This window comes from Argopecten irradians, chromosome 7, assembly GCF_041381155.1.
Source record: "Argopecten irradians isolate NY chromosome 7, Ai_NY, whole genome shotgun sequence".
Classification (NCBI taxonomy): domain Eukaryota; kingdom Metazoa; phylum Mollusca; class Bivalvia; order Pectinida; family Pectinidae; genus Argopecten; species Argopecten irradians.
The window spans coordinates 25,289,535-25,315,509 of record NC_091140.1 but is presented as its reverse complement, the minus strand read 5'-3'; the positions used below and the strand labels follow the sequence as shown (position 1 = coordinate 25,315,509).

The 25,975-nt window shown below is 34.5% G+C and overlaps 1 protein-coding gene across 4 annotated transcripts in view; it reads right to left on the bottom strand.

Annotated features, from left to right (window-relative positions):
• The window catches only part of LOC138327964 (heat shock 70 kDa protein 12B-like), a 238,390-nt gene extending 212,664 nt beyond the window's left edge, over positions 1–25,726 (bottom strand). The window contains exons 1-6 of one of the 4 annotated variants that reach the window (XM_069274490.1): positions 25,580–25,707; positions 24,212–24,352; positions 23,438–23,751; positions 22,753–22,971; positions 21,523–21,667; positions 18,470–19,840 (exon numbers count right to left, since the gene is read on the bottom strand). In XM_069274490.1, the coding sequence (XP_069130591.1) occupies positions 18,765–19,840; positions 21,523–21,667; positions 22,753–22,971; positions 23,438–23,746 (1,749 nt within the window). In that variant the 5' untranslated portion in view covers positions 23,747–23,751; positions 24,212–24,352; positions 25,580–25,707 and the 3' untranslated portion in view covers positions 18,470–18,764. Of the gene's footprint in view, positions 1–18,469; positions 19,841–21,522; positions 21,668–22,752; positions 22,972–23,437; positions 23,771–24,211; positions 24,353–25,579 lie in introns of those variants that run through there. The other 3 variants (XR_011209144.1, XM_069274489.1, XM_069274491.1) reach the window with 3 other exon arrangements.
• Between the last annotated feature and the right edge of the window lie 249 nt (positions 25,727–25,975).

The window sequence follows — 25,975 nt, the reverse complement described above, 5'->3', positions numbered from 1 at the left end:
GTTTGAATTATGTATGTATATATGTATGTATGTATGTATGTATGTATGTATGTATGTACGTATGTATGTATGTATGTATGTATGTATGTATGTATGTATGTATGTATGTATGTATGTATGTATGTATGTATGTATGTATGTATGTATGTATGTATGTATGTATGTATGTATGTATGTATGTATGTATGTATGTATGTATGTATGTATGTATGTATGTATGTATGTATGTATGTATACATGTATGTATGTATGTATGTATGTATGTATGTATGTATGTATGTATGTTTGTTTGTTTGTTTGTTTGTTTGTTTGTATGTATGTATGTATGTATGTATGTATGTATGTATGTATGTATGTATGTATGTTTGTTTGTATGTACATGTATGCATGTGCATTGTATATGTGTGTATGCATGCGCATGGGTGCATTTTTCTACACGAATGCATCCTTATGTTCTTATTTATATTGCATGAATCTGTATTTTTATGAAAATAACCAGAAAGAAAGAAAATGCTCACAAAATTTAATATTCTCAACTCTGAGTGGAAGAAAAAAATGCCTATCAGATATAAAATTTGAAATAAATTTTGGCAAATTATCACGTATCATGGGGATCGTTCATGATTCCATTTTGCCAATTTGTGTCGTATGGATTTTCAAGGTTAAAATATACGGCCACAGGATGTTCTTTCTTGGCAAAGGCTTCTCGTATAAATGTTTCTAGTCTAACTTAGTGGTCTACCGTTCCCCTACGGTTTGTAAAGTTGCTTTGCAAGGGACTTAACATATTGTTTGATTTCAGGAACCAAACTAATTTAGTATTTATCATAAGTTCTAGAGTTTTACAAATGCAGCTCCTCAATGAAATAAAACGATAGTTATTGGCATCAGTGGCAGCCTTCCCGGGCATCGGAAGGGGTACAATAATAGATTCCTTCCAAGACTCGGGAGTTTTGCCAGAAGAATAATTTTGGTTAAATTTAGTTAAAAGAAATTTTAGTGAAGAGTCTGGTAATTGTTTTAAAAACAGATATGGAATTTCGTCTAGTCCTTTGATTTCTCAGGGGGCGCAACTTTGGTGTCTCGAAAGTCCTCTTGTAACTTAACGTTTTGGAGGATTTAAAATTTAGACGTCTCTTTTTCATTTCTTTTTTTTAATGATTTTTGACGGATGAATTTTTAGCAAATTTTTTTTTGCAAAGGCGTCAGTTATTTCGGATTTTGAAGAAAATATTTCATTTTTGATAATCAGGTGGGAGGATGGTATTGTTTTACTTTTTCCATTGATTTTACCAATTATTTCTCAAACTTTCTACGAAGATGTATTGCAATAAATGTTTGAGACGTACTCTTTCCAAGTACTTTTCTTGTCGGATTTGATAGACCTTCAAACTTTTGCTCTCCAAATTTTTAAATTGTTATAGTTGGAGACGGCTGGCTAAGCCATGTACCGCCTTTGAGCTGCGTTTCAACCAGATCTATTGATAAATGAATCATTTAAGAGACGGAACTTTGTAGGTTTTAGCACGGATTTTGGTATGGGTTTTGTAGCGATGTAAGTGAGCGCTTCTGTGAAAATTTTAATGGGGTCATCAAGGTTCAAAAATTTATCCTCGATGAGTTCCTCTGCGCACAAGTTTTTAAATTGAACCCAGTCCAGCTAATATAGATTCCAACGAGGAATAGGCTCCTATAGTTTTGGTGACTCCCACAAAGATCATCGTTGACCCTCCAATCATAATCCAGAAGAATTGATGGATGACACAACGATAGATCAATGTGGGTAAGCCAGCCACAGACAGGGTGTAAATGTGCTGGGGCATTGGTGTTATAAAGACATGTTTTTATAAATAAACTCTTCGATACGTCTACCACTATCGTCAGTGCCTGGGGAGCCCCAGAAGTTATTATGACCGTTAAGTCATCCATGATAATATATGACACTGGCAGTTGAGATACGATGTTTTTAAGTTGATCACAACTAAAAGGAGTATTTGGAGGTAAATATATAGAACAGACTGTTGTTTTTCGGTGAATAGTTGCACTTATGGCAACAGCTTGTAAGGTGGTATTTAGCTGGATGGGTCTGTGGGGGACGTTTTTATGTACCTTATAACTTATGTATAGGACATCTTAGTTTTCTCTCGGTCCTTTGAAGCACACATTCAACATCTTCAACAAGTCTTCGATCGTCTTAAGTGTGCTAACCTTACTTTAAAATGTAGCAAATGTTCCTTCACAAAACCTCGTGTTTATTACCTCGGACACATCATATCAAAGGAATGTGTTGAGGTAGATACCTCAAAAACAGATTCGTCTAAGTCATTTCCAACTCCTAAAAACCCTAAACAGGTGAGATCATTTCTAGGACTTTGTAATTAGTACAAAAAGTTTGTCAAAAGATTATAGTACGATAGCAGCACCCCTACATACCCTCACTAAATTGGACAGAAAGTTTGAATGGACCACCGACTGTCGGAATGTTTTTGACTCTCTTAAAACTGCTCTCACATCTTCTGATATTCTTGTTTATCCGGACCACTTAAAGCCTTTAAACTTACTACAGATGCTTCAAGGTGAGTCTATTGGTTATGTGTTGGGACAACTTGATGATCAGAACAGAGAAAGGGTCATTGCCTATGGTTGACGTTCATTATACAAGTGTGAGCGTAAGTATATTATCTCCGAAAGCGAAGGTCTTGCTAAAGTTGAAGGTATTAAGAACCACCATGTGTATCTCGCAGGTTGGAATTTTAATATCTATACTGACCATTATGCACTTGAATGGCTGAAGGACATCAAACAGAATTAAACAGGTAGGTTAGCTCGTTGGTCTGTTCTTCTACAAAGCTGTGATTATGAAATAATCTACATAACAGGTAAGGGAAATGAAGTCGCTGACGCCCAATCAAGGTGACCCTATGATATTACAGAATCGTCTCCTATTGAAGACAGTCTATCTTCTCCTAATATCGCTACTGTTTTGGACTCAAATTCTTCTTTTCAAGTGATCTTTGAGTACTCATACAACATTCAGCTTCAAGCTGAGGTAATGTCAGAAATATGCGATCCTAATCATGTAGACACTGTTTCACTGTTACAATCACAGTGCCCTGATTTTTCTGACCTTTATCAATATCCTCAGACAGGTATATTACCAGTCGGTAAGGTCAATGCTGACAGAGTTTTAGCTCTTTCTGATCGATATGCACTACTTAATGACATTTTCTATAATATCCGTCACTCATGATATACTCGAAAAGGACAACTTTCTGTACGTCAACTTGCAGTACCTAGATGTCTCAGAGACGATGTCCTCAAGTCATATCATGACAGTCAAGGAGGTGGAGTACATTTAGAATTTAACTTACCATGCAGTTTTACTCAAATGTTATTGACCAAAAATGTATCAAAACGTTTCAGACTATATTCACACATGTGATACATGTAAAATGATCAAAAAGTCAACAAACCTGAGAAATGAACCTTCAACTCCCATGCCTGTCCTAGATGGAACATTTTCCAGACTTAATATGGACATCTTAGGTCCCATTACTACTGCAAGGGAGGGATACAAATACATGCTTCTTATTGTTGACTCATTTAGTAAGTGGCCTGAAGCCTTCTCTCTTAAGACTCAATATTCTAAGGACATTGCTAGAGTACTTTATCGAAATTTTAAGCAGGAGTGCTATTTTCTTGATCTTCTCTAGGTGTGAATAGTGTATTTCAAATGTGGTCCATTCTAGCTGTGATGTTCATCTGCATTCCCTTAGTTGTCGCGGATGTAACACCAGTTCAAAGGTTAAACTACGGAATTTTGATTGAACCTACTGCTCAATTACATCTTGGACAAGAATATTGGACTCACACATTCAAGATACCCCTTCCCTCACCATTACATCTACATGTCAAAAACAGACGTGTAAAATGGTAAATCAAGTCGTCGATTCGCTAAACAAGTTGCGTACTCAGTGTATATCTAATGCTAACTCTACCGTGAAGGAAATTCATTGTCATATTCCAAAGGACCTAAAGCGTCACATGTAAGCGTTGAACAATAGCAATGTCAAGTTAACTAAAGCTATGGATTCTCAAAGTCACCAGTTAACGTCTTTCATAACTGTTGTCAATGAACGTCTTCATAATATTGTTGAAGCTGTTAAAAGCAATCATGATCAAACTTTCACATTATAAGAACAATTTACTGCTTCATTAGATGGCATTGAGCACGAATTGGTATTGTTAAAGAATCTTATGCTCACTCAGATTACTGCTACATCAACATGCTAAATTGGCTATTCATGATCTAGCAAAAGGTAAATTATCTCCCTTTCTGCTATCTCCAAAGATTGTGAAATCAACCGTAGCAACATCTTCCTGTATATCCTTTTTTATAAACATAAAGAGTCTGTAAAAGCTAGATCTGAATTTAGATTTTTACCTTACGTATTGTCACCAACCATTACAGAGTTAGCACCTTCCATTCTACTCGTGTATCATATACCAATTAGACTGTCCAAATGGTCAGAAGATAATCAAAGGTTGCTCATTTTGTGTAGTCAGAATACTTTGTTTATGTACTATAACAGTAGGGATTTTTTTTTGTACCCCCTCGTCTATGTAAATGTAAATTTTGTTTGTTTATTGTTATTCAACAATTACTGTTGATTGATTTAATTGTTTGTGCAATTTTCTCGTACTCATACAATGAGTTCTAGCCTATTTAGGCAAAAGAAGTAGATATGACTATGATAGAGCTGATGTTCGCTTTTATCAATTTTTTTTATATTTCTGCCAATTTTTGTGTTCAGATCTCAGGAAAATGTCATAAGTTGTATGTTTGTTCATTTTTTGTGTATATAGAAATAAAATAGTGTTCATATGTTTTCAAATATTAATACTTGGTTAAATGCTTGTTCAACTTAGTACAAAATTACTTTTTGTCACTTTATTTTCACTAATTGTATAAATACCGTTATTTCTCACCTTAATCCTGATTATTTTCTTTGTATTTTAATTTCCTTTTTTAACAATTTTACATGATTTTAATTTTTTTTAATTGTTTGTAACACTATATTTTATCGAAATTTCATGTATTTTTTATCTTGCTTCGAGCCAGATAAGTTTGCTTAAGAAGAATACTATCATTTTTATCTTCGAGGACAAAGATTTTTGCGAACAAATAAGGATATTTCATTGTGAAAATATTATTGGGACACAAAAATATATAACCAATCCTAAAATATCGGAATTGTTTTATTCTAAATTTCGTCTCTCTGTTCTGTTCATAATTGGGGCCATCAGATAATCCGGCACGATTTACCACGATTACTGCTAGAGAACAAAAGATTGTGCCCCAGGTTGCAAAATTTAACGATTGTGGGAAGACGAATTTCAATCTATTATTTTTAATATTGGTATTAAACTTTTTCATGATTTTAGAAAATGGTAATATTTTAAAAAACTTATCTTTTTATTGGCCGTAACATCCGTTACTTGTACCAAGTTGATACAATTAATTTATGTCTGCGAAGAAGATATAAGTGAGCTCAAAATTTATATTTGTGGCCTTGATTCAAAATACGATTACCGCCTCCAATTATTTTCCAGTATAGTTTATTTTAAGTGTTGTATACTTAAAACCTGTAAGTTATGTAGCCTTTATATAAATCACACACTATTTTTGATTTTAAATGTATTAGTACAATTGTAACTTGTCTATGATATCGTACTAATTACTATGTGATTGTATATATATGTATATGTGCGTATTTTGCACAACTCCAATAAGTTGTAAACTTAAGGAAAATTAAAGAATTGAAAGAATTGTATAATTTGACGACAAAATATGCGAGAAATGTGTATTTTAGATACAACAGATTCGAAACATATTTTTCCTCCACACCATTTTGTTCATTAACTGTTGGATATTTCCGCCTGAGAATGAGTTCTGTTTAACTTCACTAAAGACGTGATATATAAGCGTGTAAAATTGATATATAAGCGTGCAAAATTGTCATAAGAGTGTAAAATTTATATGTAAGCGTGCAAAATTTATATTAAAGCGTGTAAAATTGATGTATAAGCTTGTAAATTGATATTTAAGCGTGCAAAATTGATATATAAGCCTGTAAATTGATACCTTATAGTGAGTATATTTAACGTGGAAAATTTCTTTAGAATAAACAAATAATTTCCAGCACATGTACATTGTACAGTTACCACCTTACAAAAGAAAATGTAGGAATCTCTGACGCATTTATGCAAGAGTGCCAGTATCATATAAACATTCATCTTTATTCCTTAAAGGTTTCTTACTAGGATTAAAGTGGTTCTATTTCATAAAAAATCTACAGCTAATTATAAGTGGTCTTATTCTTGACAAAATAAACAGCAGGTCGGGAATGTTGTACCTTCTCCTTTTGTCCACCTATTTTTATAACAAAGGAAATGAGGTTGGTAAAGAGAACATTGGAAAAGCAATTATAGTCCAGTTCCCATCAGTGGAATATTGGTTGTTTTACTAAAACAACGCAAGAGTTAATCTTCTATCACAACAACGTGCCAGCACAGAAATTGCACAGATAGACATCAGAAAAAAAACCCTCTCATATCATCATAGTTTAATAAATATGTATATTAGTCCATAGAGTTTATAGCATATAACCCATTTTCAAAAAGTATTTCATAAATAGATTGTAATAATCATAGTTTTAATTAAGAATATGTTATTATATAAACCAACAATAAAATTCTAAACAAAAATATGACCACAGACATGCAAATTTAACATGAAATATTAGTGTAAGAATATATTTAATTTTACAGTTGAGATAAGACTTCAAATTATCATTCTCATATAAAAAACTATAAAATTCTAACCAAAGTTGATCACAGAAATGAAATTAGGTTTATAATATATGTTATAACTAGCATATGTATATGCTTTTAAGCCATTTAATTAATACAAACATTATTCTAAAACCATAAAGTTCTAAAATCAAATATGACCACAGAAATGAAATTAGATTACTTACACATTAAAATTCAAATTGATTGTTTTTTTCTCCAAACACATTGGGTGTAATGGGGAAAAAACCATTACTTTAACATGAAGATCTATCTCCTGTTGCAAAGCTGGTAGTTTTATATAATGGTTTTCATTCTATTATTGCAAAAACTTTATTTAACGCTGTCGAAAACTTGAATCTTCTCAATCAAAGTCTTGACGTCTACGACAAATTCTCTATTTCGCAATAGACAAGTTCCTCACATACAGCGACGGCACTGGTGTTTATTTCATCTCTGCATTTAGTTTTCAAGTTTACCACAAATGCTTCAGCAGCAAGGCCAATAGTGTCAGGCTGATGGTTTATGAATTTGTCCATAATTTCCAACAGGAATATTATCGAATGTTGTCAACATTGCTGTACAGATTAAATCTCTTCTCACACACCTCCTAATACACTTGATTTGCCTTTTTTGGTTTTTATGGAATATTTGTATCCAGCATTAAAAAACATAATGGCCCCCTCTTCCATTATCACCTGTATCTGGTCATTGGCCATAGCAGAAGTGTGAACTGCAGATTTAAAACTTACCAAATCTACGAGTAAGTGACCACTTTTTACCTGGAACTTACCTGGTGGTCGCTCAGGCGTGTGACAAGGCCTAACCAAGGTGTGAAAACAGGAAAGTTGGCCAGACTGGAATGATGTTCACTTAGAAGGTTGGCTAGACTGGAATGAACCAATAATTTATCTAACTATAGTAATCAATCGAGAGTTGAGGCTACCTGTATCTTATGAGAAATGGCGACGACGAGGAGGGAAATTTAAAGTTGCGGAAAATAAACTTCTATATTAACATAATAAAACATGCATGCGTGATGATCTATGTTATCACCTATGTATGTTATAGTATATTAATACAGTAGTTTATTTTCTGAAACTTTAAATTTCCTCAGATGTGCATGTACATAAAAAATGAAATACTATTAACGATGCCTTGTAGCTGACTTCGAAGTTGGGCATCGCTGTCTATGTAATCTTCAAATGTAGTCTTTACAGGCCTGTAATTGACAGTTGTGTTCTCCTGAAATGCCGTCAGTTTTACTATAGCATATTCCAGAAATGGATATACCGACAGTGATACTACCCATTGTGATATCGTGGATATCTTCTTCCAGGCCCCGCTTGTTCTCCATCTTTAAACACTCTTGCAGTGTTCTAAGTCCTTGATCGCTACGTATATATACAGTGTCGTCATATATCGTAGCTCTGAACAACGGACGGGATATTTCTCACAAATAAACGTCCTCGGGTGCTTACAACGGAGTGAAGGCAATGTATGTGATCATTCGTACAAAAAACAACGGACAGTCAGTTTCGGTCATGTGACTTCCATTACAAATTGACTTTATTTAGGGAACATTTGAAAAACAAATACATATTATGACAGAACATTTAGCATTAATTATCAAAAAAGATTGTATTATATATAATATAAATGTGCATGAAAAATGAATTTAGACACTACACGAGGAAACGACATGTAAGTTACGGCATCAAATGGAGGTGTCGTCTAGCAGTTGGAATCAACCGTATCTGACGAAACGTTTCGCTTACAAATATTTCATAACTGACCTGAGTATTTATTTTTCCAAAAATCAGTAGCAAGTAAGATACACAAACAGAACAGTTTTATCTTAGTTTAGGTCCATTATCGGGCAAGAATTACCGATAATACCCTTTTCCTCGGGACATTGGTATTCTTTGCCCTATTTTTTTCGCAGTCACATGACCAAATCAATGTTTTCTATATCCTTCCAGAAAAAAATCCTTGTATCCCAGAATCGACGTATACATCTTGCATATCTCTATAGATATCGTTATATTTACTCATGGACTACTAGTATGTCATAGAAAAAACTGAAGGCATTTCAGGAGAAGGAACACCTTGACCAATTGGTAATATGCATATGCATATTAACCGAATCAAAGTCCTTTAATTTATTTATTCGAGATAATTCGTAGGTACGTTATAATTTTAGAGTTCTTAGAAATAAAAATAAAAAATAAGATATCAACGTTCAGACCGGCTGTAATCACACGGAGAGTTATAACTTACGAAAGCCGATAGTGCTCATTTTTGGTGCCAATACGAAAAAACATTGGCGTTATTACGCGAAACTTTGGCGTTGTTACGCAAAACATTGGCGTAATTACGTGAAAACTATCGCGTTATTACGCGAAAGTCAGTTATTACGCGTAACCTTTGCGTTATTACGCAAACTATGACGCGAAAACTCCCGCGTTATTATGCGAAACTTTGCGTTATTACGGAATAGTACATTACACCATGGTTAAACAAATTTTTGTAGCAGAGGAAATAATCAACAAGTTAAACAAATGTTGAGGTCAATATTTGTTTGTGGTTTACACCACCCTGATTAATTTAAATTATGACCAAGGTAGTATACATAATCGGAGGTCATTATTTTATATTCTAAGGGGCAGTATAACACCATATGCAAATTAACTGAATCAAAGTCCTTTATTTTTTATATTAGATAGAATTTTCTCTGAAAAAATGTCAATAGGATTATTTGAGGCGCTTGTTACTAACAGGACACTTAACCTGATGAACTCAATATTAAGTTGATGTTTCTAAAAAGGAAAATCCAAGTTCATATGCAATACATCGACCTCCGCATAACCATGGGATTCGTGTTTTTTTTTTTTTTTTTTTTTTTAATTTTTATATATAAATAATTACTTACATTTTTAATAAATGTACATTTGAATTTCCGACATTAGAATGTAATATGCGGTAACGCTAACGTTTAATGAAATTCATTGTACATCAATAGATCTATTGATAAGTATATATACTCATGGGAGTTATTTTTAGCAACAGGATGGATACAAGCAAAGAGAAATTTTGCTTCTTATAATTTTTTGTATAAAATAATCAGTATGTATTCTAAAATGAACATGGAAATTATGAGGATGCACGGGAGTATCGGGGTAGCTACGCGCCTGAAAGTTTTAAAAGGCAAATCAACTGTAAAGCGGTATAAATCTAAATAAATCTGAAATCAAAAAGATGGAAACAGTTTTCCGATTTAAACGATTTGTAAACATTTGGTGAACTTCAGCATTCCTGACAACGCAAGGGGTAAAACTGACAAAGTTTTTGCTCCTGTAGCAGAGTCTGTATATTGTTGTACTTACGGGTGCCTAAGTAAGGGACGATGTGCATTGTCCATACTTAATACAGGGGATAAGGAAGTTAGGTTGAGGAAGGGTTCTCTTATTGCTAGCATACAGGAAGTAGATTATGTAAAAGAACCAGAAGTAGAGTCTCCCTGTGGTTCTGAACTCCCTACCCGCTTACAGCCGATGTTTAGGGATATCTCAGAAGAACTTACTTTAGATGAGAAACAAAAGGTCAATGATTTATTGACGGAGTATAGTGACATATTTCGGGGTCCTAACAGGAAGTTAGGTCAAACTCAAGTAGTTAAACATATCATGGATACTGGACAGGCTAAACTTATAAAACAACCACCTAGAAGGTTAGCACCAGATCAAAAACAAGTTGTTGATGTAGAGTTAGATAAAATGCTTAAGGATGGGGTCGTAGAGCCTAGCCATAGTCCATGGGCGTCGCCGGTAGTGTAAGTTAAAAAGAAAGATGGAACTGTACGGTTCTGCATTACTTATAGGAAGTTAACTCCGTGACCCGCAAAGGCGTATACCCTCTGCCTCGCATCGATGACGCCTTAGATGCATTATCCGGGGCTTGATGGTTCTCCACGTTGGACCTGGCAAGTGGGTACTGGAAATGCGCGATGATTTCCGAAGACAGTCAAAAAACGGCGTTCGCTACCCATAAAGGCATATTTTAATTTAAAGTAACGCCATTTGGCTTATGCAATGCACCTGCCAATTTTTCACGTTTAATACTAATGTTTTGGGGAAGTCATCAATGGTCGAAGTGCCTCTGTTACCTCGACGACATCATTGTATTTGGTACAACTTTTCCTCCGCTTTTGACAACCTAAAGGAAGTGTTTCAATGTTTTCGTGAAGCCAACTTGAGGTTAAAACCAAAAAAAATGTTCACTGTTTCAAACATCAGTTTCATACTTGGGTCACGTGGTCTCAGAACAGGGTATCAGTTGTGACCCTGGAAAAATCCAAGCTGTAAGTGATTGGCCTGAGCCCTTGTGTGTCGCTGATGTGAGATCATTTTTTGGCCTGGCTACTACCGAAAATTTATTCCCTCTTTTGCTACGGTAGCCTGTCCTTTAATACAACTTACTGAAAAGAACAAAACATTTTGTTGGACGGAGTAATGTAAGGTTGCGTTCAAACACCCGAAACAGTTGCTCATTTCCTCACCAGTGTTGTCATATCCTGTGTCGGAAGAGTCGTTCATTCTTGATACTGATGCCATTATGACTGGTATCGGGTCAGTCCTTTTCTAAATCCAGAATGAGGATGAGAAAGTAATAGCGTATGCTAGTCAGACGTTGACAAAGTCTTAGCGAAATTTTTGTACGACACATCGAGAGTTGTTGGCTGTTGTGACTTTTCTGAAAGCGTTCCGACATTACCTTTTTAGTAGGCACTTTCTTATCAGGACAGACCATGCGTCATTAATATGGCTCAATAATTTCTGGGATGCTGAGGGACTTCTGGCGAGATGGTTGTCCATTATCGATACGACTGACTTTGATATCCAACACTGGAAGGGCAGCTTACATGAAAATGCAGATGGGTTGTCTCGCCGTCCGAGGTCGTGCAAACGCAAGAATTGTACAGACTGCTGTGATGGAGCGAAGAACGTATGTGGTCCATCAGACAGCATCGCTAAAGACCAGAATCGGTCTGCGAGTGTCTTGGCCATAACAGCAACGGAACAAGAAGTACCAAATTCTTTGGAGTCATCTAACTGGTTGGGTACATAGTATCGAGCTCAAATAAGAGAATGGAAGGACAGGAAGCTGACTCGAACTTGGGCCAAGTTATGCAACAACACATGTAAACCAAACTGGGAGGGTTTGGGGGGTTTACCTTGAACGTTATACTCTAAGCATCAGTATAGTTACCAATTAGTTATAAGAATATATTGGAAACAATGCTGTTTTAATTGACTAGCAAAATTGACAATGTAAACACAGAAATATAAATAAAACAACAAATAACATATTTAATACTTGATGTTCAATTAGTAATGTAATCTAACATGTCATTTTGTTATTTCTCTCTCTAACCTAGAAGGTTCCTTGATATACATGTATCCCCGTGAAACTAATACACCATTGATGTATTATCTCCCTCCGCATATAAGGGAACGAATGACACAATAGTCGTAGGAAAATACTTTTTCAGCCCTACATAATTGCAGGGTCCATCATTTATACTTAAAGGTTTATGTTATTGTCTCAATGTTACCACCGGAACTAAAAACACCAATAGGTTATTGTCAATGTTACCATAGTAACTAACACAACCAATAAGTTATTGTCAATGTTACCACAGTAACTAAAAAACCAATAGGTTATTGTCAATGTTACCACAGTAACTAAAAAAACCAATAGGTTATTGTCAATGTTACCACAGTAACTAAAAAAAATCAACAGGTTATTGTCAATGTTACCACAGTAACTAAAAACAAAAATAACCTCCTCAATCTTCACCAATACAGGAAGACAATAACTTCGAAGACAATTTTGTAATCTTGCATTATTAATTGGAAATGAGTACTTCATTTGAATGGAACATTTTTTTTAAAAATACAACCCAAAAATATATATCAATATTCCCTATTGTGACGTCTCTCCCAAATCGTTATTGCGATTATGACGACATGATTCTCCGACGTCGATTTCTTCGGGAAGATGTAGTTGAGCTATTCTACATACATTTCTATATAACTTAGCACGAAGCAAAAAAAAAAAAAATATTTATCATATCTGATATAAAAAGTAAGGACTTTGTTTCGGTTTATAAGGTTTTAAATAATCCTTGTAGAATTTAAAATAAGGACCTCGGGCTATGTCCTTGGTCTTTATGTATTCTACACGGGCAATATAACACCATATGGACCTCAGCAAAGGTCCATGTTGATATCATACAAATATCAAATTTCAGGTGGATAGGATGAGTTATCAACTCGAGTAACTGAATACAACATCTTCGAGGATTGATAACTCACCGTATCAACCTGAAAATAGGTCGATAACTGTTTTATTATATGACAATCACAGAACATCAAAAGACTTTACTACAATAAACAGGATATTATTTGCAAATGTTCCTTTTACAAAAGTAGTTTATCCATTACATGTACAATATGGTAAATATCCAAATGCTTCTTGGTAATGTTATAGACTGGTAGAACAGGAATATTTTATTGCTGAATCAACTGCCCGTGTAAGGCAACGGGCTAGGAGTGTCCCACATGCATCCCCCCCCCGAACCAAACCTGTCCACCGATATTTTTCTGAACTCTTATGACCTACTGATCACAAATCAAAATGTTAACATTGCATAAGTTGGGATGAACTTCTGGTTATGACGTCATCAAGATGGCCGCCATGTTTACTGAAAAGTGAAAAATAGTCATAACATGGACATTTTTCAACCGAAGTAGACAAATGAGGTATCAAAATGACCACAATCAAACAACAAATACATATCAGGACCACACAATCCTATATATGTAGTGATTTGTACGCAGAAAATGAAAAAAAAAAGATTTTTAACAACAATCTATTATTCATAAACAGTTATTTGACCTGTTGTCAATCAGTAAAAACAACAATAACAAAAATATATAGAGATGCAAAAGAGAATTATACAATCATTTGGTTTACAAAACTCACCGGGTGCGTATACAGGTTATATGATTGTTATTTTCTCCAAACCGCAGACAATAAAGTTTCCCATGTCTTAGAATTTTCTGAATATAACATGGGCTATTGACGTTTTATATCTTTATAAATTTGAATTTTAAGTTGGCTAAATATCTAAGTGGGACTTCAAAATTCTGAACATAGTCCATTTTCATGTTCGAAATTAAAAGGTATCAAATTAAAAATGAGGTAAGCCTGTGTTTCCGCTAATACCATGACACTTTCCGAAACGTTTTGTGTCTTTTAGAATGAGCGCATCCATTGTTAACTTTATGCACTTTCATGTTCAAAACGTAAGGAAATGTCAGATGGTTACTACATTGCTACATATTTCTTTCACTAGTTCTGAATGATAATCATTATCATCGTGTCGTCTTCGATGTCGATGAGCTAATGAGCTGATGTGACATTACATTACCGGTTTACCATCGTGGTTCTAACTTGTCAACCGTCAATGGCCAGAGTTAACATCACGAACATCGGGTTCAGGGAACTCTTTCTGTTTCCAACCTAATGATTCACATATCGTATAGGATATTCCAGACTTCCCCAGCATGATGACACCAGATCCACATTCTGCGAAGGGTTGAGTTGGTCCTCCTTAATTCGTATGAAACACAATTCCTCATTCTTGTGAACAATTCTCAGTGACCATAGATGACACAGGGGAATTCTTTCGGGTCATAAATGAACGTCTGCAGTGAAGTTCCTCTCTTTGCCAAGTATGCAAATCATTGTAGAGAACATTTTTGCGTTTCCACGCATACACCAGAACTGACACAACCAACACCTTCAAGGGAGTGGGAAAAAGTAAGACCAATGAAAAATATTTAACATTTATGACCTCATTAAAGACCTCGAGGGTATTACCTGTGCCATCTATGGCCGTACGACTTTCCACAAGGTTTATGAATGATGCTTCATACTTATTATGGAGCTATGTGCTAAGGATAACCCATTCCACCATTCGAAGAATCTGGATCTGGTGTAATTTCCATTATGCCGGAGAGGTCTGAAATAGCATATACGATATTTTAGAATCTGAAGGAGATCCCACATCCCTGAACCTGTTGTTCTTGATATGAACTCTAACCATGGATAGGTCATGAAAGATGACAGACTAGAACAACACTGGTAATGTAGTGTCACAGCTCATCGACATCTAAGACGACGCTCTGGCTTTCGACGAGAAAGCACGCACAATGAAAATGGTTATTACTGAGAACCAGTGAAAGGAATATGTGACACTGTAGTAACCATCTGACATTTTACGTATGCTATGCAACAATAAACAATGAATGTGTTCATTTTCAAAGATACAAATGCTTTGGAAACTGTTAATGATATTAACGGAAACAGCGGGTCAGCTTAGGTTACCTCTGTCACGTTATCAGTAGGTGTTTTGTTGTAATAATTATTGTTAGACGCTGTTAGTCAACAAAATTTCAACGAGAAAATGGATTATGTTAGGAAATTTTGAAGTTAGAAAACAGTGACTTGTCGCCCCACCTAGATATTATGAGAACTTTACATTCATTTTTTAATACTTATAAATCGTCAATAGTCAATGTTCTATTTAAGGACATTATAATACACCAGGAAACTGTAGTATCAGCGGTTTGGAGTTCGAAAAATAGCATATGTATACACACCCGGTGATATTTGTAAACCTAATCGTGGTATAATAATAATTCTCTTATGCATCTCTATATATTTCATTGTTTTAATGATTGATAAGAGGTCAAATAACTGATTGCAAATAATTGAACATTTTTGCTGCGTCAAGCCAAATATTAAATAAAATTGCTAAAAAATAGCAATTTTTTGAGCTTTAAATATTATTTTTTCATATCGTGCGTACAAATCACTACACATATAGGATTGTTTGGTCCTGATATGCATTTTTTTATTCAATTGCGGTCATTTTGATACCTCATTTGTCTACTTCGGTTGAAAAATGTGCATGCTATGACTATTTGTCACCGTTCAATGAAATTCGAGATGACGGCCAACTCGAATAATAAATTATACAAAGTTAACATAGTTTTGTTGTTGTTGTTGTTTTTACTGATTGATAAGAGGTCAAATACCTGATTACAAATAATAGTTTGCTGTTGGGAAATCTTTTTGCTGCGTCAAGCCATATATGAAAAATTTCTAAAAAAAAAATCATTTTTGAGCTTAAAATATATTTTTTTATTTTCTACGTAGAAATCACTACATATACTGGATTATGTGGTCCTGATATGTATTTGTTGTTCTATTGTGGTCATTTTGATACCGTCTGTCTACTTTGGTTAAAAAAATTCAATGTTATGACTTTATTTTTCAATTACTGATGAAATTCGAGATGGCGTCATCATGATGACGTCATAACCGGAAGTTAATTCCAACTTATGCAATGTTAACATTTTGATTTGTAATCAGTGGTCATAAGGGTTCAGAAAATTATTGGTTCGGAGGTTTGTGTGTGTATGTGTAGGGTGGTGTGTGCACCCTCCTATCTGGCATTCTTGAACGTTTTCCATAGATTGAAGTTCACAGTTGATCACCATTGATCGCAATAAACTTGCTGCCTTCCGCCATATATGTTGCCGACTATAATAATGACGTCACAATAGATTATCCCGAGGTCATTGAATTAGGAAACTTTGTTACGCTATATTTGGGTACGAATCGACGTCATAAGTGATTTTGACGTCACATCTAAAGGGAGTTTCCCTCGATCTATTTTTGACACATGGTACTGGACTCGCGAGAGTTATCTGGACTGAGTCCAGTAACCTCGCGTGCATTTCGCCGCCGATTTCGGGGTTGATATCGCAGCTAATTACTACTTAATACTAGTAATAATAAGATTCATACTTCTGAGAAACGTATCGGCCAATCAAAATAATGCAAAAACACCAGTCATAAAATAAATAGTGTTCTTTCATACCTACGGGTGTAATACTGGCAGTTCTAAGGCAATACACTCATGTCGCCTGAGACTGTATTGCATGGCTACCCATGCAATAAAGCCTAATGTGACGTCACGACGTCAACAAAATTTCTATTCCCCCGGTAAAATTTTCGCATATTTTTCACAAACTTGACTGGTTTTACTATAAAAGATGCAAACCACCGATTTAAGTGTTTAATATATCATGTAATTTTTCATGTATGGAAAATTGACTTTCAGTCGTAGATTTCTTCGAATATATTTCAAAATGGCAGGATATTGTAGTTGTAAAATTGCAATAACACGTCTAGGTATGAAAGAAAAATACTCTTTTATAAATGGATATGAAGGATACGGATAGTCTACCCTCGGGATCACAAAATGTTGTAAAACCCTCGGCAAGCCTCGGGTTTTAAAACATTTTGTGACCCTCGGGTAGAATTTCCCTATCCTTCATATCTACATATGAAAGAGTCTTATAATATATACTTCTGCTCGCGTCATATTATTTTGAAGGAGAAAGTCGATGACAAATTCAAAAGCACAATCGTCTATTATTCTTTTTAATAAAATTGAAAAATAACCTGAAACGTATTACTTATATACTTATTTTTTAATTTCACATGCCTTGTTTTGATTCGGATCTTTATCAAATGGTTATATTGCACTTTTATTGCACATGCAGGTGAGCAGAAATATGATAATATGATACTACGTATTAACAATACTTTGCAGCACTACAGTTTACCATATGTTAAATGAATGATAAAGAGTGCTTGATGCATCTATCTTGGCAATGATAAAAAAAATATGCCAGCTAATAGCTGTAAAAAATTGAAACAAAAAATCTGGACATGAAATCAAAATTATCGTGACATAAAAAAGTGCCACTTTTTAACAGGATATAAGAGCTATGAGAAGCATCTCGAAACTGTTATTTGAACACTTATATGGAAAACCATGAAAAATACAACATAATTTCATGACGGATTTCATGGCATGATCACTTTTCACATGTTTGCATTACATAATCATATCTATTTCATGGCAATTAATTCCATAGTGCATATTGTTCCAATGATCATGTATAGAAAAGCAAATTATTTTTTACCTATTTGTTGTAACCGCATTATAAATTGTTTCTTCATTGTAATTGAATTTCCACATTAGAGGGTTATTTATCGTCAACATATTAATCTATTATGGCCTTGTGGAGAGGGCACTACTACCTGATAGTATTTCCGAGTAAATCACCCTCACATGTTCATGACCCCTCTTTATTTCATCGTAACAGAAGCACTGCAAAGGACGCCTCGCAACGTTATCTTCATTTCCTTACCATGTTGTTACATTATACGTACATGTTCAAGGTACAACATATCAATTGTCATAAAAAATAGATTCAGTTTCATGGAGATTGAAAGTAGATCAATATCAAACTAGTGAACTGTCTTCTGTAGAAAAAACAACATTCGTTTTCTTCCTCATAAACCGTAGCCTGTCGCCAATCTTGACATCGAAGCGGAAAGTTATAATGACGTCATGCGATAGTGACGTCACAATGGATTCATGTTCAATTTAGCGCTCATCAATAGGGAAAATAACACCCAGGTGCGTAGCCAATCAGAATCCAGTATTATTTATTATCTTCGACTCGGGGAATATACCTCGCCAGACAACACTATAGGAGAACAGTTCCCTCTGGAATGTACCATAATAGAATATTAGTTATTTTTGTTTCTTTAATTATATTGTTTTTGTTTACCTATTAAGAATTACTGGGGTTTCTCAAAGATGAATATCCATGTCGATTTATAATGGGGAAATCCAATAAATAAATGTATTCTGATGCTGTGAGTAAAAAATCAAACTTGATTTTTAGGAGAACATCAAATCACTTCAAAAAGTCAAATGTTGCGTTGATACTTTCACCTGTAAATATATCCGTAGCTTCTACCTCAAGCTCCGTGTTACCAAATCTCATCTGAACATTAACTCCCCTATCTAACCCTCTCGATGTATCGGTCATATTGATATGGAGTTCCCCAATCTTACAACAGCTAGGATCTGTGACGTACATAGGATGTTCCTGTGTAGAAGCGAAAATTTGCATCAGTATAGATGTTTGGTTAGACTCGCAAACGTGTAAGATCTTCGCTGGAATTAGTTTACCAATATCCAAACTTTCCCCTCGGCAAACGTGTATGTCGTAAATGTCTCTACACATACATTCCCCGAAGGATGTTGTGAACAACTTGGAAGGATCATGGACGCCCTCTTGAAATCTGCACGTCGAACTCATGCCATAGGTGTATTTACAAATTCTTGAGGTAACGATTTTCGGTTCGTGCCCGAAGATGACTGCTCCCTTGAGTACTGCCAAACCTGTCTCTGGTGGAACACTCATTCTAAAAGCAGGGAAGGCCTTGCGGACTTCAGATTGAAGAACAAGAGATTCCGAAAAACCTCCGACAAGTATAATGGCAATGGTTCCAATAGACGCAGTATCCCTCATGATCGTTTTCATGTGATCAATGATGTGCCTTACTGGGTCTTTGAAGAGATCCTTCGCTATAGATCCAGCAACCCTGAGTTTATCACCTGTTATGGAAAAATGTTCCTTGTAATTTGTATTAGATTTGATCATCTTCTTCATGTCTTTCCCTTTGTTTTTCGCACGGCAACATTCGTTCATAGCTGTTGGAATTTTGAACGTAAGCTTTTCACCAACGTCAGGCTTTGGGTTAACGGTGCGTTTCTTGATTTCGAAATCCCTGAACAGCTCGATCATATCTGCTTTATTCTCTCTACAAAATTTGCCAAATCCTTTATCGCCGATGATACGGGTCAGCAAGGTCTGGTAGGCGATATCCACTTTCGTACCTCCCCAATCACCACCGTTGGCTTTATGTATCTCCTTTAGAGATCCATCTCCCTGTACTTGGTGTACTGTGATATCTATGGTGCCACCTGTGAAAACATGTATGCTGTCTTAATTTCAGTTTTGGTTAGATATCCTATGACATCAATGAATGCTATCATGATAACATGATATATGTTTATAAGATATATAAAGTTTGTCAACATGCGCACTTTGACATAGATAAATTCAATCTCCTGCCTCAAATAATGTGAATATTGACAAAATACTCGGTATTTGAAATTCAAAGATTACATCACTAAATAAAAGGTTTGGGAATATGACCGATTCTTGGGTCCTAAAGTCTATAAACCAAATACATTGTATAGTCCTTTATGAAAATCGTTTTTATTTTGATTAAGTCATCGCTAATAAAATAAAAACACAACAAAAAAAGAAAAAAAAGGAGAAAAAAAATAGAAACAAGAGGCCAATGGCCTCGTAGTACGATGGTCCAATGAATGGTTTTGACTAATATTCTTGATTATCACTTATATGCACTGTTTACACTAATAATTGATTAGGACAATTCAAATGACCACTGGTATTTGTTATCAATGTTGGTATTAATATGATGTTTATAATCTTGTATAAATGTATGTTGAGGAAATGTAGATGTAGAACTCCAACGCAGATTCAGTGAATGGTACGATACGTTTATTGGAGTTTTAGGAATCGACTCTGTACAGAGATTATTGGCGAGTTAATATAGCAGTACATCAGGATAACATATGTCAATATTTGGGTATGAAAGCCAATACCTGGAACAGTTCATACCACCGTAGTTGCTGTATTACATAGGGAAACATGGTTACTCATTAGAACTTACCATGTATCATAATTAATAACATGGCTAGGTAATTAGTAGTTATACAATGACCCTAACAGAAGTTGGTTTCCACTAGACTTTACATGCACGTACATATACTATTGTAAATATGAAAAACACATGTGCTTGACCTACACAGTGTAACATACCCCGTACTTGAAAGATATATGTAGATAATTATATATTAGTCCAAATTTCAAACTCTAAAATTCTTATCATTTATATATATTATACTACATTAAAACAATCATACAACACATTAACACACACATATAGGCCTATAAACATCATCTAGATGAAACTAGGGTACCTGACTTGTGCCACTGTCCAAGGAATATACATGTAGATTATCCAACACAGGTAATTATGATGTCATGACATTTTGAGTAACATATTTAAGAATAGAAAAAGTAATGAATATCTCTTAATTTCCTTAATTTTTTCTTAAATTATATTTCTTTAGTATGAAGTGGTACCGTCGGCCATTTAATTTCCCATAATGCATTGTGGTTCTCATTTAAATATTACTATAAACAAAGAAGGAATTAAATATATTTTAATTCACCCAAAATACAGTTTATGTCTGTTTGTCGCCAAATTTTATCAGTTCTGTCCTTATCTATAACTACAATTCTCTGCCAAATTTCATTGCTGTTAATGGTATATAACTTGAGATATCCTGTTCACAAAGTGATTTTCAAAACTAGGGGTCATGCTATAAGCTACGTTGGAGCTAGCTACGCGCCATAAATAGAAAAAACTTAAATATGAGACGAAGTGGACACCCGTTTCTGATTTCATGTGCTCTAACTGATGATTGCGGATATAAATTTACATTGAAAACATTCGTGCATCTACATTGTCACTACTGCCTATTAGAGTTTGGAAACATAATCATCCTACCTCCTGCATCCAGAACGAGATATTTAGATCCAGCAGAGAATGAAGATATCCCTGTTTCTCCTTTTTCCATTGGAAGATGTTTGCAGTATAATGAGGCAGCCTCGGGTTCCAGTGCAATTCTCAAACGGCAGCTCTCAATGCCAGCCTGAAAAGATAAATTAGAGCATTTTCTTTAAACAAAATGCTATGACAACTATCAAATAGTACTGTATATAATAATAACTAGAAATATAAATAATTATTACTTAAAACGTAAGTAATGAGTTGTGCTTAAATCTTAGTTATTTTTGTATGCATAAAGTATAGATAGTTGCCATGAAGTAGATAAAACCTTTACTTAAAAATAATCCATTTCACAGCTGTTGATTGATCTTAATTTTGAGCATACGGTTTTAACAATCATCCATACGTTGTATTATACCTTTTAGACATTCAGCTTTTTGACCTAGACCTTTTAAAATGTATGTGCTGCATGATACACTGTAATTAATTTAGATTAACGCTATCGTTGTACGGATACAGTATAACGTGTCTGTTGATGATTTTTTTTTTCGTGACAATGTAAAACGAACAAATCTTCTAATGTATGTTAATGTCTAAAGTCTCTCTAACACGAAGTCAAATCTGACGCTGGAAGCAATCAGTTTCAAATATTCAAACAATATCAATGTGCATAAATCAAAACCACCAAAATGTTGTGATAACTGTGTAATAATACACTATATAAACAAAGCTTTATAATGGTTTGATATTTCCTATCCTCATTACCAGTGATGGCAGAAGGGAAACTACTTTGATCGACTGTTCCGATACTCGCACTTGTCTAAGAGAGTTTTACTTTAATACCACCATGAATAGTAAATAACTTTAACTTACATAAACATCAAGTATCGTATGTTGGTGGTCATTGATACATGTAGCGTGTACAATGTCATGCTTCTACATGTAAAGAACGTTAATTCGTAAAATTTCGGTATATGTCTTACTCTATTGATAACCAAAAACTATTACTCATCTATTCAGAAATGTAGTTTTTATTTATCGGCCGGTTTGTATTTGATTGAACCCAAGATTAATAATAAAACAGCTATAAATGATATTAGTTGAAGTTTCAAATCAAAGTTTATGATACAAAATTATCTTTGAGACCATTGATGATATTTTAAAGGTTGAGGAATAAACTATTAGCACCTGAGAAATATGAATTAGAAGAGGAGGCAATATATTTACCTTAACAGCTGCTTCTCTCATGAATTGTTTAGAGGCATCCGACCATATCGCAGGGACAGTAAGAACCCAGAGAATGTCGGAGTCTTCAATATTATGTACCTGGTTTCTACACGTCTCCATCATATGGTCCTTTAGATACTTAATGGAGGACGAAAATACTGTCATAGCTGGCATTTTGGCACCTTGGTCATCTTCTAGTTGAAAACATCGGTTTAGAAACTGTACAAAAAAAACCCAAAATCCAAAGTTTAACATTAAGTATAATATAATAATCAAACAATGATTTTATGTACATTGTGTCGAGGTTTTTCGTGGTATGATTTTTATAACCCTTGTTGTTTACATGTTGACATTAAAACCCAATCACACAAAATTACAAATGGCGTTGCCATGTTAGCGATATGACTTTATATCTGACATCTGCTTACATTAAAATGTGCGATAAAACGGAATACTATTTCAATAAAATGAAATAAAAAGTGTGTGACATCTCAGTCAAGGGCTCGGTACATTTCCTATTTTTAAAAGTACAATTCTATTTATATCATCCTACCTGTCATTTACCTCCTTCTTGCTGGTATTAAGCTTACGGGAAATAAATTGACCCTTTTCCTATAGGACATGCTTATTGTCATTAGTCTTTTTTTCAATGTTGTTAAAATCAAAATAACACTTTGATGCGTACCTTGTTCTCGTACAATGACATTTTGAAGCGTCGGAAGTACCGCCAGCCTTGATGTATTTCGTCCAATGCCAGTTCAGCATATCTGTTCTCCGCTACATATCCAAATGAGTCAAATTGGCCATTGGGTTTGAACAAGACGCATGTGGATGTTTTCAGGGATATCAGACCTCCGGACCCAGAGTTCCACATGCTCGAACTAACCTTTAGAGGATCTCTTTTGTAGTTATCACGAGTTGAAAATGCATATCCTGAGTAAGTGGTACCGAAGTCTATCGCAGCCACTATAAGATGATTCTTTGTCGACGCCATGGAATCTATATATTTTTACAATAACTATGAGTGAGTTATGTGAAAAAGAATCTTCTTGATGGTTACTTACTTAGTACCATGCATAACTAGACCACTGTTTCCAGGATTTGTAAAACGGCAAATAGTACCTTAGTGCAGAGATCAATTTTGTTGAAACGTGATCATATTGATTACTTTAAATGACACAACAGATGTTTGAATAGCCGTTACCATAGAAACTATGGCCATAACAAAACACTTTCATAAAGCATCTTAAGTTTAAAACCCCTCGTTTATAAGCATTGAGATGTATATTTCACTATTACAATTCCAATCTGCATAGCTGACAATTGTAAGAAAATTGTATAAATATTCATTTTTTGAAAATATTTATCTCTAGACCTTCTTTAAACATACAGGATTTTGTTAATTATGGGTTTTAAAAGATGACAAATACAATAGTCTATGTCTTAAAACATCACATACATATAGACTGGTTCCCGCCTCAGTTACCTCCCTTGCGTACGCTTCACTGAGGACCGGTAGCGAGTAGCCATCTTGAGTGAGAATTCCTACTCCAGAGTAGTGCGCATCATTTCTGCGCATGATATGTCATCATGGAGACGGCTACTTCCGTTAAGAGAAAATAACGTCATTAACGTCGTTCCTATGAACACACTAAACTCTGTTAGCACGAAATGATTTCAAAACTTAAGATCTTATTTAATTTTGTTTATATATCGTTCAAATAAATTATTTATACTTTACGTTAAGATCCGTCGCTTCGTGCGTAAAGGGATTTCCCACGTCTAAAAAAAGTGATACCAGCGAACCGGATATGTAGATTGACCAATCAAAAAAATCATCATGGTTAACCGCTACCGGTCCCTAGTGAGCGGAGCGCAGCCTGGCGGAGAGTAGAGAACTAAGGGAAGGGAAGGGAACCAGTCTACACATACATATAGCATAAAAGCAACGGTTGTCATGACTACCCTTTCATTGTATAAAGCTTTTGTGAATTGAAGACCCAATAACTCGATATAACCTGATCAATCATATCCAAACCCGGTTATAATATTAATATCTATAATTGGTCACCTCAGATTTCATATAAATGTATAACCCATAACCCATATTAAGATCACATTACATGGTCATTGTTAACCTATTCCAAAACACATCCATGTTAAGCACACCGTTATTACGTTGACTGATAAATATGCCCCTTTGAATCATTACGAGCCATACGTATAGGTTACATTTTACTTGTTCATAATAGATACATTGATATGATAAAATGGGTAAATATTGATTTAACGTTAGATCAAAATATCCAAGATATCGGTGTAACGTTGTACATTGTCCTTTATTTCCTGTTTTTTTCATAGTGCATGTGAAACATATGCCGACCATCAACATTTGAAATTACATTCCTTTAGTTGAGTATTAATTGTAATTTGTGTTTCGATAAATAATGTTCATTTGTTCTCAATAATACTGCACTATTGATTCTAATATATCCACTTGTATTGTTATGAAACGTGAAGCTCTGCCAATCAATCATAGTCTGAGTTATCTCCCTTTATCTGTAATCTATGGTTCAAATAATATCTCACTATTTGTTATGTAGTCACATTTAATATTAGTAATATTAACATTTTAATTAGTTACATAACATTAATTGTGATATAAGGAAATAAAGAAATTTAATTGATATGTCTATAAATATTTCAAATATATATATTTATACATTAAATGCTACACTTTTAATTGCTATAGTTAGTCGGTTATATAACAAACCGACTTTAATTAACGATTACTTAACCTGACTTGACAAGTTCTGTCAATACTCACTCTTATCCGAGAGAATTTTAAATCATCACACTTCGATCAAGTACAACAGTCCAATAAACAACTCATCTTCCCATCCAGGATATCTATATAACCTACAGTACGTAGTTACCTGTGGTATGAAATAAAGAATGAGGAAGTAAAGGTATACCTGACGTGCTACGAGGGGTGTTCCAAAATAGTATCATCTGGCCTTTATTTTGTGAAAATTGTATGCCCCATGTACTTAAAACCGTATCTGTCAGAGCAATTAACATGTGTTGACATTACGGGCCTACATATAAGGTAGGATTTATATCAGGTATGTTAATGTCAAATAGCATAATTATAAACTCCATCGATCAAGACACACAAACAATTATAGTAGTATTAAGCATTGTTAGCTCATAACAAATTATA